This window comes from Rhyacophila brunnea, unplaced genomic scaffold (genome assembly GCF_057557595.1).
Source record: "Rhyacophila brunnea isolate RB1 unplaced genomic scaffold, BYU_Rbru_1.0 scaffold_7, whole genome shotgun sequence".
Taxonomy (NCBI): Eukaryota; Metazoa; Arthropoda; class Insecta; order Trichoptera; family Rhyacophilidae; genus Rhyacophila; species Rhyacophila brunnea.
Window position 1 is genome coordinate 37,526,253 of NW_028233339.1, and position 14,879 is coordinate 37,541,131.

The 14,879-nt window shown below is 30.2% G+C and overlaps 1 protein-coding gene across 10 annotated transcripts in view; it reads left to right on the forward strand.

Moving 5' to 3' along the window:
• The window catches only part of LOC147064815 (superoxide dismutase [Cu-Zn]-like), a 71,180-nt gene extending 57,995 nt beyond the window's left edge, over positions 1 to 13,185 (forward strand). For 5 of the 10 annotated variants that reach the window (XM_085958093.1, XM_085958099.1, XM_085958100.1 and 2 more), the window contains one exon: positions 5,321 to 6,533. In XM_085958093.1, coding sequence (XP_085814219.1) covers positions 5,321 to 5,575 — 255 coding nt within the window. In that variant the 3' untranslated portion in view covers positions 5,576 to 6,533. Of the gene's footprint in view, positions 1 to 5,320; positions 6,687 to 12,938 lie in introns of those variants that run through there. The other 5 variants (XM_085958096.1, XM_085958097.1, XM_085958095.1 and 2 more) reach the window with 3 other exon arrangements.
• Positions 13,186 to 14,879: the final 1,694 nt, after the last annotated feature.

Sequence of the window (14,879 nt, forward strand, 5' to 3'; positions counted from 1 at the left end):
GTGGACACGTTTTAGAGTAGAAAAACTCCTTTCTGCCGTCGCTGTCGTGGTCGGTAGCGTTAAAAATAATTTGACTAGTTTATAAGTCTGTGAGAAAGCTTCCACTAGACATTTTTTGTTTTTAAAATATTCGAACAACTCTCTTAAATTTGAATCTTGAAATTCTGGTAAAGAATAAATGACTTTAAGTTCGTTTTTCAATTGACTTGAATCAAAAATACCAGAATAACTGTTTTTCAGGGATTCAAATAGTTTATCTGGAAATTTTCGTTTAAACGATTTAAATAGCGTCGGTTCAAGTATTTCTAAAAAATTTAATTTTTCAAATGAAACAAATCTATCGTTCATTTGCATTAAAATGTTATCGCAAACCTCCTTAAAAATGATTTTAAAATATTGCTCATCATTTAATTCATTTCTGCGACGTTTTTTTGGTGGTTCACAGAGGTTTTTATATTTATTATATAAATTACTAAAACTATTTTGGAAGTCGGTCTCTAACCATTTTTTAAATTCGTTAATTTTTTTAATGGAATAAGAAATGTTTACAGTTCTACTTTGAATAATTTTAAATAAAATATCCGTTCGGGCATAGATTTCGGAGAATATTCCTAAGTAAAAGTTAAATTCAAATTCTTTAAATTTACTATCATAAGCATCTGCAAAGGTTAAAGAATCTTCATCCCATTTAGAAGAATTATTCTGTATTGTCTCGAATGTCGTTATGAAATCAGATCTATTGTCATGTATTACATTAAGTATACGAGAGTGGTAGTGCCACCTGGTCGATGCAACACTTGGAAGACGGCGATCCATTATTTCATTGAGCAATGCACTTCTCTTTGTAGATGTATTAAAAAAACTCACTAATTTATTAATGTGTCCAAAAAATTTTTTACATTCCGCAACATTTTCAACGGATCTAGATAAAACTAAATTTAAAATATGAGCATGGCACGGTACAAATATGGCCATAGAACATTTTTCTCGAACTTTTGATTGAACTCCGTTTAATTCTGAAGACATTACTGCAGCCCCATCATAACTTTGCGCTACCAATTTTTCACTACAATTAAACTTTTCTAATATGGAGAATACATGTGAACTCAAAACAATGGCAGTTCTCTCTGAACTTACGTCTACATAACCAAAAAATCGTTCTTCTACAGAATTATTTGAAACGTATCGCAAAATGGTTGTTAACTGTTCACGGCGACTAATATCTGGTGTTTCATCTATCATTATAGAAACAAAACTAGCTTCTGCAATTTCAGCCTTAATTTCTGAAATAATTACGGATGATATTGACGAAATTAAATCATTCTAAATCTCACCTGATAATCCAGAAAAGGCGCACGAAGATTTTAATGAATTAAAATGTCCTTCAATTACAGAATCGTAAGATGATAAAAATTGAAGAGATTCTATGAAATTTCCACGATTATTTGATGATTCACTTTCATCGTGTGCTCGAAAAGATAATTCTTGTTTACCCAAAAAAAATGTTGTATCTATCAATCTACGCATTATATTAAGGTTTCTGTCAACTTTCTCATTGTGTACTCTAGCAATTGCCTTTTGTTGTTTATCAACGGCAAATTCGATTCTAGTTTTACCAAAAGATTCCAGATTTACGATTGAATGTAAATGTTTTTCTGTAGTCACATGTTTTACCACTGAATTTGTCAAATTATTTAAATCACTTACACCAGAATAATTCCACGCAGACTTATCTGTGGCAAATAGCATACATGGCCAACAATATAGTTTATTTAATTGACAACTGCCAGTCAAAAACGAATATTTGTCATATAAATTGTTGTGGAAATGTCTAACATAAGTTTTTTTTGCTGTATGCAAATTTAAATGAACGGTTGATCTTCCAGCTTTGATAATTTCTGATTTTTGGATAAACGTCAAACTTGAAAATGATATTTTTAAAATTTGATCTGTACTACAGCAATGACCAATTTCAGTTGGAAAACTAGACATTTTTACAAATAATTTGTATTTGAAGCACTGACGAATGACTTAGGGTACAAAAAAAGATAATCTATCCACATTCAGAATACAATAAATCACAGAATTGTCTCACAAAATAAAACTATACCACTATGTTTTGAACAACAATCTGACTGAATTAAAACGATATAAATTATGTTTGTCTATGACTGAACTAATCTAAATAATTATCACGAGATACAATTATTTGTTATTTTTAAAATCAATTAATAATTATATCTGATTGAACCCAATAGACATTATTTTTTTAAATCATCTTATTTATTTATTATTATTTAAAGCGGCAGGCATAGACAATAAACTTTGCAAAAAGAGTTGGAAGGCGGTCACTCGAACGCTTCCAAGACGTGATAACATTTGTAGACTTGCTCGAAGAGATGAGTCATAAAAGGTATAGAAAACAATTTTCGATTATGAAGTCAATAAACGACAATCGTCATTCAAAGAAAAATAACAGATGTCGTTACTCGCTTGTAATTTTTTGTTTGATTCTAAACTTGGCTAATTTACATAGTCTACATTCAAATTCACACAATAGATGACTCTTAATATTTTAAAATTTTCTATATATTTTTTTATTGCAATTTGAAATAAATACTTGAAGATATAGTTTTCTTAGAAGGTAGGCTTTAAATAATCGCTTAGTATGGAGCCTTCGCCACTGGTGTACATATATACAGAGAAGCATAGAGAAACATTAATACTTATTGATAATTGATAACTCCAAAAACTAACCTACACTCTGTGTAGGTGTAGGCCCATATTATGATCTTATTAGGATCGGACATGTTCGAAGTATTATTATAATTATCAGAACTCTATCATTTAAAAGATTTAATTAATGAAGTCACAGAAATAATTATCGTGAAATACGCGATTGTCGAAAGAAAAATTTGTGTTACAAAATAATGTTCATCTCGTATCTCTACCGAAAAGTTGCCTTTTTACTTAATTCATGTTTATTTCATCATGACCTTTTCCAATATTCAATTATACATTAAGCATTTGTCTTGATTTATCTAATTATCTGTTTGTAACGCACGAGAGAAAACACATGGAAAGGTGTAGGAGAATATCTACGTAATAAAATGGGTAAGGCGAGACAAACACGTAAACGCGAATTGTAAATTTGAAAAATAAACTGACGCAAATATAGGAATCATTAATTTTAATCGGGCCGTGAAAGAAAATAAATAGTAGGATGCTCTCATAATAGTTTGACAGATGCCTACAGGAAGATACATAGAATGTATTAAACGATATTATAATTATTTTGTGAGAGATTGACGGAACGATATAAAGAAGTATAGTGTCGGATAGGAAACACGATTTTAATTATTTTGATGTATCTCTGAAAATATAAATTTCTATATAAATGCTCAAATCGAATTGAAGAGATTTCGGGAGTGGATAAATCGAATTTCCTAGTAATAAGTTATGTTGCAGAAGTACGCTACATCCGAGAATGTTGAAAGGTGGTAATTCCACTTGGTATTTTTATCTAATATTATGCAATCTATACATAACACCAACATTTTTTTTAATTTAGCGCTATCAGTTTAATTACAAAATAAATACAATCATGCCAGTAACCGTTACATCAAATCTAACCATTCGTATATAATTAAAATGAAATAGGTGAGTGTTGTCTGTGTTAATAGGCAAACAATGATTGACGAGTGACTAATCGTCGAAATTGCGTAACACTGTTTGATTGGTCAATGTCATCCAAAATGACCTCGGGCAATTTATTATAGTCGATTCTTTTTCGGACTGTATCAGTCGGTATAAACTGAAATTATTAGTAGTATTAATTATATTTCAGTACCATGCAGTACCTACCGAATATAGTTTACAATTTACATAGCATCGAGTTAGGTGCTGTTATGTCAGTATTTATGAAATTAATTGAAGTGTAATTAATACGAGAAACTGTAGATATTTTGTACAAGTAATTAGTTATATATTCTATGTAGGTATTTATCTTTTGAAATCATGAAAGACTTATTAAATTTCTAATACGGGGTCCTGGAAATTCTATTAAATAAATGATGTAAATGACGGTTAAATGAATGTATTATGTTAAATTACAATTCACTTTGTTTTATTCTAAACATTAATGTCGTATTTTTACAGCTACACTAGTACCTAGATTTACACGTAATTTATTGTACATATTGTACATATTTTTTTTATTAAATATTTAATTTTAAAAAAAAATCAGAATTATATTGCACTCCCAATATATTCTTTAGACTTTCTGCTATTTATCTTTTTGTAAAAAAATGTCTATATCTGCAAAGATTTTATTATACAAAACACTACATACCAATTCAACGTTATCGAAAAGTTCATTTATAATATCTCGTGTGCAAAATGAAAAGTGAGAGTCTGAAAAGAATGATTTAAATATACCAAATGAATCGTGCTATGTTATGGGAGAGAAATCCGAGTAGAATCATGCCGCCGAACAACTACATTTCACACAGCAACATAGGAAATCATAATAATATAATGGTCAAATTACATGGGTAGATTCTCAGGCCGATCGTGTAAAGTAAAGTCACTTTTTAGTCGTTTCCTGGAGTCATAACTTTTGGGCACAATTCACCGGACAGTCGTGTCGAAGAATACCGAGAAAGTACGAAAATATCCGAATTAACCTTGAGCTTCTGAGTATGGTCGCTCGTGGCGTGTCGTGTGTTTCGTTTGACACAAAACACAAATTTGATGTTTACATAACGAAGGTTGCCTAACTTTACTTATTATTTTAATAGACAATGATAGTCGTAATACAAAACAAAAATAATATCCTATCTTGTCTAAATGTCATATATAATAGTTTCCATTGGCATTTAAAGTAACAACATATATTATAAGCGAAGGCTGTTTAGTGGTGCCACCAAACTGACAAATAGATATTTTTTGATTTACTTATAATTATTGTTAACGCTAGCAACTAAGTGTATAATATGAAACAATCAAATCAATCTAAATTAAAATTTCTAAATCGTTCGGTGTAATTGATATTAAATTTGAAGTTGATGATTGCTCACGACGATTGTTGAATCTGGTTGGGTCCGCGAGTCTGCGATTGTCATTAAGCTGTAGGTACCAGCTATAGAGTTGACTATAGGCGGTTATTCTGAAATGTTACATATATCTGCCTTTTCCTTTCGCACACATAAAAATATTATGAATTTATGCACATACTTCAGAAGGTATGAAAACAAACAACAAACAAATATTATTGTCTTTTCACTGCAGATAAATAAAACAAAATAATTTAAATTTGCAGCAACAGCACGGAGCTCCCGAGGACCGTGAACGTCACGTCGGTGATTTAGGAAACATCCAATTCGAAGGAGATCGTATCGCAAGAATACACATCGTCGATAGGCTGATCTCCCTCTCTGGCCCCAACAATATCATCGGCCGCGCCGTGGTCCTCCACTCCGCCATCGACGACCTTGGAAGAACCTCACACCCTGACTCAAAGAAGACCGGTAACGCCGGATCCAGGGTCTCGTGCGGAGTCATCGGAGTTCTGTAATAATCCTGCCATAATTCTTGGCATTTAATATAATATATTTTAATACGTAAATTACGCTTATAAAATACAATCGTTTGACTTATTTCCATATTTATTTTATGTTAATTATTGTCCGTAAATGTCTTATTTTTTATGAAACCATGTTATATTAAAATAAAAATATTTCATACTAATAAATGACGAAAAACGTTAAGTACCTATATGATATAAAACTTATTTGAACTAAGAAAGAAGTACTTACGTATTTTACTGCTTTTAAAATTTTCAATTATCTCTCCAAAATCAAAACAGCCACAGAAATATTTATGAATGTATATATAAGTGAGTGATTTTACCCTTTGATATTATTAAACGAATTAAAAATATGTAGATATATTATGTATCATTCTTTTACATTCCCAAAGACGGAGCTTCCCAATAATTTTATTTATGTGTTTGTTTTCATCGAAATGGAAGCAAGCTCGATATTGACAGGAAGTAAGTAATGTTATGAAAAGGTTGGTTATATCACGCGATTCGTCAAAGATTAATGGCATTTCACAATCATAGAAATGTAAAGACTAGGCAATATGTTGTTTATACCATTATTCGGCACACAAAAGATTTCTCAACATTCACTTTGGTAAGTAAGGAAGTTATGGAAAATAGTCCTAGAGTGAGTTATACAAAATTGACCAATTTTCTTTCCATTTCTTTCGCAGTCACCTTGAAAAAACTTAATAGAAAATCGTAACAATACATGGCCTAGGCCCTAGCATTACATATTATGGGGTACCGGGTGTTCGAGGGTTGTTTAAATGTGCCACAATGAGTCATCTGATAACACATGGAAATCAAGTTAAGCAGCAGACATTAATTAGTTCACTCATATATAGCAAAGGTGTATTGTTTCACGAGTGTGTATAAAACGAGACAAAAAGAGATATTGATTTATTAATTTCTTAATAAAATCTATTTCAAAGATACACATAGTTTTTTAGTATTATTTGTCAAAATATATTACTAAACAATGTTATGTTTTTTTTAGGTGTGTTAATAATTATTATGATTTAAAGTAGACGTGATGTTATGAAACCAGAATATCATGTCTTCCTGGGATTAAACTGATTCCAAAAATGACCATTCTCTTTTCAGTATTTCAGTGGTTTATCTACAATCTACCTGCTTATTTTATTTATAAATATGACGACCATTTCGAGTTTAAAACATTTGTATCTGCAATAGTAACACAATTATGTTCGCTATTTTAGTAAATTTTAGGAATAAACAATCGGTCAGGTATCTAATATTGTTAATTTTCCTCTAATTTCATGATAATAATTATCAGGCGGGGTCTATCTACTCTGGATGAAGGCTAACCCTAGCTCTCTCCAATTTTCTCGGTCCGTAGTTCTTCGCTACTACGTACATCCACCGAACTTTATGAGTCCGTCTATCCGGCGGGTTTTATGGCGTCCATGTGAACGTTAGTGCCTATTGGGTATCACCGTATGACAGCATTTATCCAGCGGTTGTCCACTCTCCGAACGACATTGTCATTTAATCTGCTTAGCGACCATTTATCTATTTTTTGTAGTCTTTCCGCATTATGCCCAACATGCACATTTTTATGCCATATTGCGCTGTTCATATTTTCTCTACATTAAGAGTCGACCTTTAAAACGTATAAGTGAGCACTAGTAGCACTCATTGTTCGCTTAATACATAATGGGAAGTCACCTTTGAAGATACTATTCAGGCGTCCAAACACACTCCATGCCAGTTTAATTCTGCGAACATATAAATATTCAATAACATAATAATATAATGTCTTACGAGATAATATTATTATAAATACAATATTTATAATCACAGTTTCCTGCAATTAAAAAATATTGAAAACACATTATGAGTGATACAATTTCCAAAACTATTTTTTATAAAAATCGGTCTATCATTATTATGTTAAAATCACAGAGTTCCTGTTACAAAAACTTATTGACTCTTGTGTAATGGTAAGTTATAATGTAGTAGAAAAATATTCTGATGCTATGAATGATTTTAGTAACAAGAATACAAAATCGAATGCTCATGTTAAGTAAACAAATGTTCACATAACCATTTAAATTTATTTATTAGATATTGTAGATTGGACAAGGAATGTGGATACTAAATTTAAAATAAAAAAGCAAATAAACTTAACTTAAATTTTATATTTCGTACGAAAAACGAATAATATTATAACTTTCATATATGTGGTTTTTATTATATTTTATGATAAGTTCAGAATCCATATTTTTCATTAAAATAGTTTTAATTTCTTCTTGTAAACCGAAAAAATAAACTGCAGTGGTAAATTATTGTATATGTACCTACTTAAAACTAACCTTCAAATATACAATCAATACCATTGAATAATGAGCTTACTAATTAAGCACTTGTCATAAATAGGTCAAAGTATCAAGACATTATAGGTACTTACCAAAGAAATATGATGAAATCGAATATATAGGAATATTAGAATAAATAGTATGTAATTAATTACTTATTGAAAGTAACAACAATATTCCCAATCTCAATCATTATTTTGCTTGCGTTCAAAATAACTTATCGATAAACATCTATAAATTATAACCTAAATATTTAATAAACAAGCCGATGTATAATAGAATCATCTTAGAAGTATTTTATACACTACCCATATATTTTAATAATTTAAATTAATTAAATATATAAAGAAAATAAGTAACAGATCAAAGTATTTTACAACGTTTTTATTTGGTTGTATTCTTATTTGTAGCGTGGTTGTTTATCCAGTACAAATCTTGCAATCGATTTTTAACTAACTTTTCGACTAGCTAGACATTTGAAACTTTTAGAATATATCAGAACACGATGCCAATGCATTTTTTTAAAATACTTTTAGCCATCTTTAAGTAGAATTGAATTCATTTTCAGTTAATTCTGTTTTGTATGAAAAGTTATTTCGGAAGAAATCCGTAATCCAATCCACTATTATTGGTTGCTAGGGGTCTGGAGTAGTAGCAACTAAATTATTAATAATATACGTGCGTTACTATAGAAATCAATATGAAATGTCAAAATGACATTTCAGTATTATTTCTATCAAGTACAAATTTTTTTGATTGTTTAAGCTTGTCAAGTCAAGTTTATATGATTCAACAGAAAATTTAAAAACGTTGTATATAAAAAGTTCTTTTTATCTTGTAATTATTTGTGATTTTGTTGGTAATGAAAATATGTCCATTAAAATTCCCCAGAAAATCAATTTTCTGGTTAGTCCAAAATATCAAAGAAAATATTCAAAAGATGTAGGTACGCAGTGTATTCTTACCCAGTTTCTCTGCATATTTTAAGTATTACAGCTTACAAATACGATGCCAGAAAATGAATCGTCCGTAAAAATTAAAAGATAATAGTGGATCACTCCACAAACGCGAAATGTATATTTCAATAGTGTGTTTTATTGCGATTTACTCGCCCGAAGTGCGAACACGATGATTAAAATAAAGTAGTAGTTTCTTATTTTCTATCACATTTAATCTACTGAACGATTAATATGACTTATTTTAATAAATGATAGAATCTACCGACCATAGCTATTGCCACCCCTGGCGTAAACTGTAAATGTACAATAAACTTTGCGGGAATATAAGTGATTGGATCCAGAAATACTTTACCCTGGGAACCATTGAACTCATTTGCTTTGCGTATTTTCCTTAAATTAATTAGACAATTTTGTTTAAAATATGGGTTCAGAATTTGTTAATTAATCACAGATACAGTGAAGGATATTTTGAGATAAACATTTTATTGTATGGAAAAGGGGCGATAACATAAACACGCAGTAGCAGGGGTTGGTACACCATTGACACGCACACCACTTCACGCTGTTCTTTTTTCAAATTACCGCAATATATAGGTAGTTTTATTTTCCGGTTAAGGGGGTCAGCGGATACAATGACTACTAAATTTTCTTTTTATTACGAATGACTGGGCAGTGGGTTTTCTCATAAAACAGAAGTATCAGTTTTTGCCTAGACTTTAATAAAATATTTCATATGTTTTTTAGATTTGAACTTTTTAAAAATTTATAAACAGCTGATGGATGACATCTTGCGGTGAATGTAAGAAGACGTGTTTATAACTCGCTTACAAAACGATTGTTATTCTGAACTATATTATTAATAATATACGATTTTTATAAAATGTAACTAATATAATTTAAATACTTATTGAAAGTAAGGCTAAAAATTACATGTCATGTAATAAAAACAAACGTGATATAACCTATAAACTACGTATTTACTTATAAAAATATTAATTACCGTGACCTTATTGACAAGTCTAGTGCTAATAATTTCGATTTTGCGTAAAACGTAACGTTAAGTCAATTCGTACATCGGCATGGAGTGTTTTTGAGGATTAACGGGCATTCTTCTACAGTTTTAAAAAATAAAACAATGTAGTATTTTGAACTATATCACTTTTACATTTATATTATTAACAATATATATGAGAAAAAATAATGAATTAGTCGGTAATGTTTGGTAATTTTATCATCTTTTTCCTAGTTGTTATACTTACTATCGAGTATCGCGAGTCCGACCTCTACTGATCGGAACAGCTCTGCTACCCTCGACGATCTTCCGCTATTCGCTCCTGCATTCTCCTACTCTGAAGGCTATTAGTAGAAAGAAACCTTGACGTCTCTCACCTGGTCATTCTAGAAAGTCGGGATCCTTCTACGTATTTCGACTATTCCAATTACAACCAGAGAACCAACCCTTATATTATATTAAAATATAACCAAAGAACCACCGAATAATATATAGTTTACGAGCTATGCTGGTAGCCCAGGCTAAATGTGCAGCTCCTTTCTACAGGGGTTTATATGCCTGACCATTCATGGAATTAAGAGTATATTTATCTTGCTTCCACGTCGTAAAGGTATATGGAGAAGATCACATTTGAACGTCCTTTAGTGTGTCTAGATGTTTTTCTAGATGCCTTTGTGGATACCTCGCATTTACTATCAAGGCTTCTTTGCGGACTTTGGCACGCAAACTACTCTACTTGATGCTAAGGCGAATGAAATTTGTAGCGGCTGAGAAAAATGCCCTATTGAAAATAATTCGTCTACCCCTTAGCTTAGACTCTACCCGCATCGGGTATTGCTAATTTGAATTCGGCCAGGGCCTATGAAACCATCTTGCAATAACCATGGAAAATTCTTTGTAATGCAAGACGGTTGTGATTCTGATGGATATTTCATTGTATTCATTGAGAAATAATTCAAAAATAAATGTCGTATAGGACTGATTTTTTGAGCATGGCCCCCACATCCTGAAGCGGGACTCCAGGCTAGGATTTTTGGTGAACCCCCCTACCTATCGTTAAAGATAAAGGCAGCGTGACTTGGTAAAATTAATGTGTATACATATTTAGTATTTTTTTGTATATTTTAATACATCAATTTGAATTATGGAGTTGTCGAGTATCGATACACAATAAAAAATTGTATTGTACAACCACATAATTTTAAATATTTAATAAGAATAAAACTTTTTTTATTATTAGAGAGAATTTGTGATGTGTGTTTATATCTGTCCCGGCCCTGTCAGCCTCCCTTTGTGATGGCCATGTTTTTGAGCAAATACTTATCCCAACTTTTATGACTGCAATTACTGGATCTGAAAGGCATGAACAAGTATTGTTATATTATATAGCTGTTTATTATTTTGGTTGTTTTATTACACCAATAGAGAAATTAAAAAGCGCATCTCTTCCGGCCTCGTTTGCCACGGTCCTCGGAAGGTTTCAGAAGTCCTTGCTGAAAATTGGCCAATCGAGGAGTAAATGTAGATTGTGTATCTAATTGTTGTGTCCTTGTTCTTCCGAAGTTGTTTGAGATTTGGCGATTGTCACCATTCTTATTTTCCAAGCGATTAGGTTGAAAACTCCCATTTCCACTTGGGCGGAGATGAACAAAGTCATCGCCAATTATCAGACTTATCGACAATTTTAACTCCTATCGACGCCACTGACTTGATTTCCACATTAAATGATAAAAAATATTAGGTACCTACCAGCAAAACTTAGTATGCGAACATAATGGTTTACAAAATAGCGCCATCCATTTTTTATTAGAAAATTACGCTTAGCTTTTCCTTCGTGTTGGAACTTTGCGATTTATAATATATGCCAGTGATTGATGAATTTCTAGGTAGTCTAAAATAGGCGTCTTAATGATTAATATTACAATTTACAAATTGCTGTAAAAAATTTAGTTTTAAAATTATATATTTTACATATGTAATGCTCGTAAAAAATATAATATGGTTATTATATTTGATTTTTTAACTCTGGATCTTCAAAATGTATTTATTACCTGGGGATACAGAATAAATTAAATATTGAATTTATATTCAAAATTATCACACATTTGTAGATTTTCTTGTGGTCTTTTGGGTATAGGATTTGAATTATTATTCTAATCAAACTGATCGTTGATTATTTAGAAATTATTATGCTATTCAGAAAATAGGAGGAATATAAGGAGGAGTGTAGTGTCAGTAAGGATATCTAATGATATAATACGAACAATGGAATATTTTTTTCCATTCGCTCTACAATCCGATGTGGATCTTGGTCGTATTATGAAGAAATTTATTACTAGAGTAGATATTAGCCACTTGCTCAATCTATAGTATAGTATTTAATTTATTAATTCGTATATAAACGCTTTAAAAAGTAGTTTTTTTCAAATAAAAGATAAATTAAAAAATGTTTTAAATTTGCGTTCGTTGAACGCTTTAATTATTTATATTTTATGACAATTTTGATGAGTTAAACGTAATTTGATTTTTTAAAAATATCATTTACTCAATCAAATCAATTTTTCAATCAAACAGATCAATTTTTAGAAAATATGCCTAAATGATCTTTTTAAAATTATATCCAATTATTGTGCTTTGTATATTTGTATGTATGGTCACAATATCAATCACGACTGTCGGACTGCACTTCGCCTTAACAGTGATCGGCTAATGCGCCACAATACATAGTACCTAGGTGAAAGTACAAAGTGTGTAATAATAATAATTATAAATGAGTAAAGAAAATGATTTAAATAAAAGCTTAATAATTATATTATAGGTACCACGTAACCTATGTATTAAATACTTCCATTAAAATAAATAACTTGTTCCTAATAGTTGGATTAACCTTAATGGAGATTTCTAATATGTCATCCGCACGATAGACAGCGTCATGAATAATATATTTGTTAGCTAGTTAGTATATTTTTATGATTGTATGAATGATACAATGTACTAATTGTTTTGTAATATTTTGATTTCAGCGAGATGCCAGCAGAACGTAACGGCGCTGGAATCATTTCTGTCTCCTTCGTGATGATTGTAACCGCCTTCATGGCGATGGCTGCGAAGTTCTTCTAACTAAATCATCAACAATATTTTCATTGAATTAAGATTCAGACTACACAGATTAATTTAATGATATTATTATTTTTGATATTTTATTTTTAATATATTTATTTTACTCTTATTACGTATATTGACGATCTTAATGATTATTTGAGAAACAGTCATTAAAATACTCGAATGTTACTCAGGTTAATTATGGACTCAAAAGGTAAAATTACTTAAGTGAATTTATAATACAAACTTTTGTTATTATATTATCCATGTAACTTGTTTATAATTATTATATCTCTAAGTATCTAAAAGTTGATTTTTCACATATGCGCAAAGTCCACAGAAGGCGGCGCGAAGAAATGTCACGACGTCGTCGTTTTTACCAGACCCAAGTTGAACAAATTATCTAGTAATTCCCACATCTCGCCATGCCATTTTCAGTTGGATTTGCGCCTTAGGTCATCTTAACTTTAGAGTCCAGGGGTAATAATAATTATTTGCATAGGTACATTAGGAATATTTTCCGAATATTACATTTATATAACGAGGTGAAAATAAAAATCAGGTAACCTACGTAATTCTTACTGAACTTTGTTTTAAAAGAATCAGATATTTTTTTCTAAAGAAAAACGATAAGATATAGTGTTACTTACATTGTACTATAGTATTCCATTTTTTTTTAATAATAAGTCAGTTTATGTTATTAAAAGTAACATATCGTCAATTCTTAAAACTAGTTATTGTTTCTATCGTGATATTATATCTTACCAAATACTAAAATATAGTATTGAATGACACATACTTAGTTTTATTCTCAGATCGTCTCAATATAATAATTAGTAAATACTATTTATTTTGGTACTTACAATAGTATGTTAACAGTATGCCATCTAGTGATTATTCAAAAAAAAAACTAAACGACACTGCTGGACAAAATCAATGCTTTTGTAAAATTTAAAATATAAATAAAATTGATGTACTTACATTGTTTTGTGGAATTCAGATCTGTCTATTATTGAATTAAATATAAGCGAGCTTTGAGTTTTTATGCCAAAATATATTTATAGAGACCATATTATTATTATTACATGTCGTAGTGAGTAGATAGATCTGTATAGGTGTCATTTACAATATTTTAGACTTTTTATACATAATTATTAACTTTATAATTACACAAATTATATTACTTTCTTTTGCTCATTTATGTTACAGAATCTTATACTTTTATTATTTTTATATTGAATTAGTTTATAAAATCACCAAAGTATAAAATATAACAATAAACCGTTTCAAGGTTCACAATTTAAAAAAATAAAACCTCTCATTTAGAAAAAAAAATCATGTGGAGGCATTTTAGAGTTTATATCTTGTCTATTGTATGTTTATCTTGTGTGATAAAAATATAAACTTGTTTTGAAAAATGTGTTTCTTTATTTATATAATCTATAATATGTTTGATAATATAATAATAATACCAATTAAGCAAGTAACAATTCTGAATTCGGTATATCCGCAAAGCATGGAACATTTTTTTTGTAATCGAGACATACATGTTTGAACAGCCAATGAGTGGTTATCAGATGCTACATATACGTCAGAGGTTTTCAACTGGTTTTTGATCAGCAGGACACAAGAAGGGAGTCACTGGTGAATTTTCCATAATTGTAACTGGATATAAATCTACAATTTGACGAATAATATTACTTGTATATTTTTTGATCGATTAAATATTTGCAATAACAATCAACGAAAATTGCGCCGCAGGCTACCTTTAAAAATATATTGTCACTTTACGATTTTTAGTTGTCAAGTTTTAACTGGCATCTTGTTACAAATTTAAACGCGGCAGTATCGCGTGGTAAAGA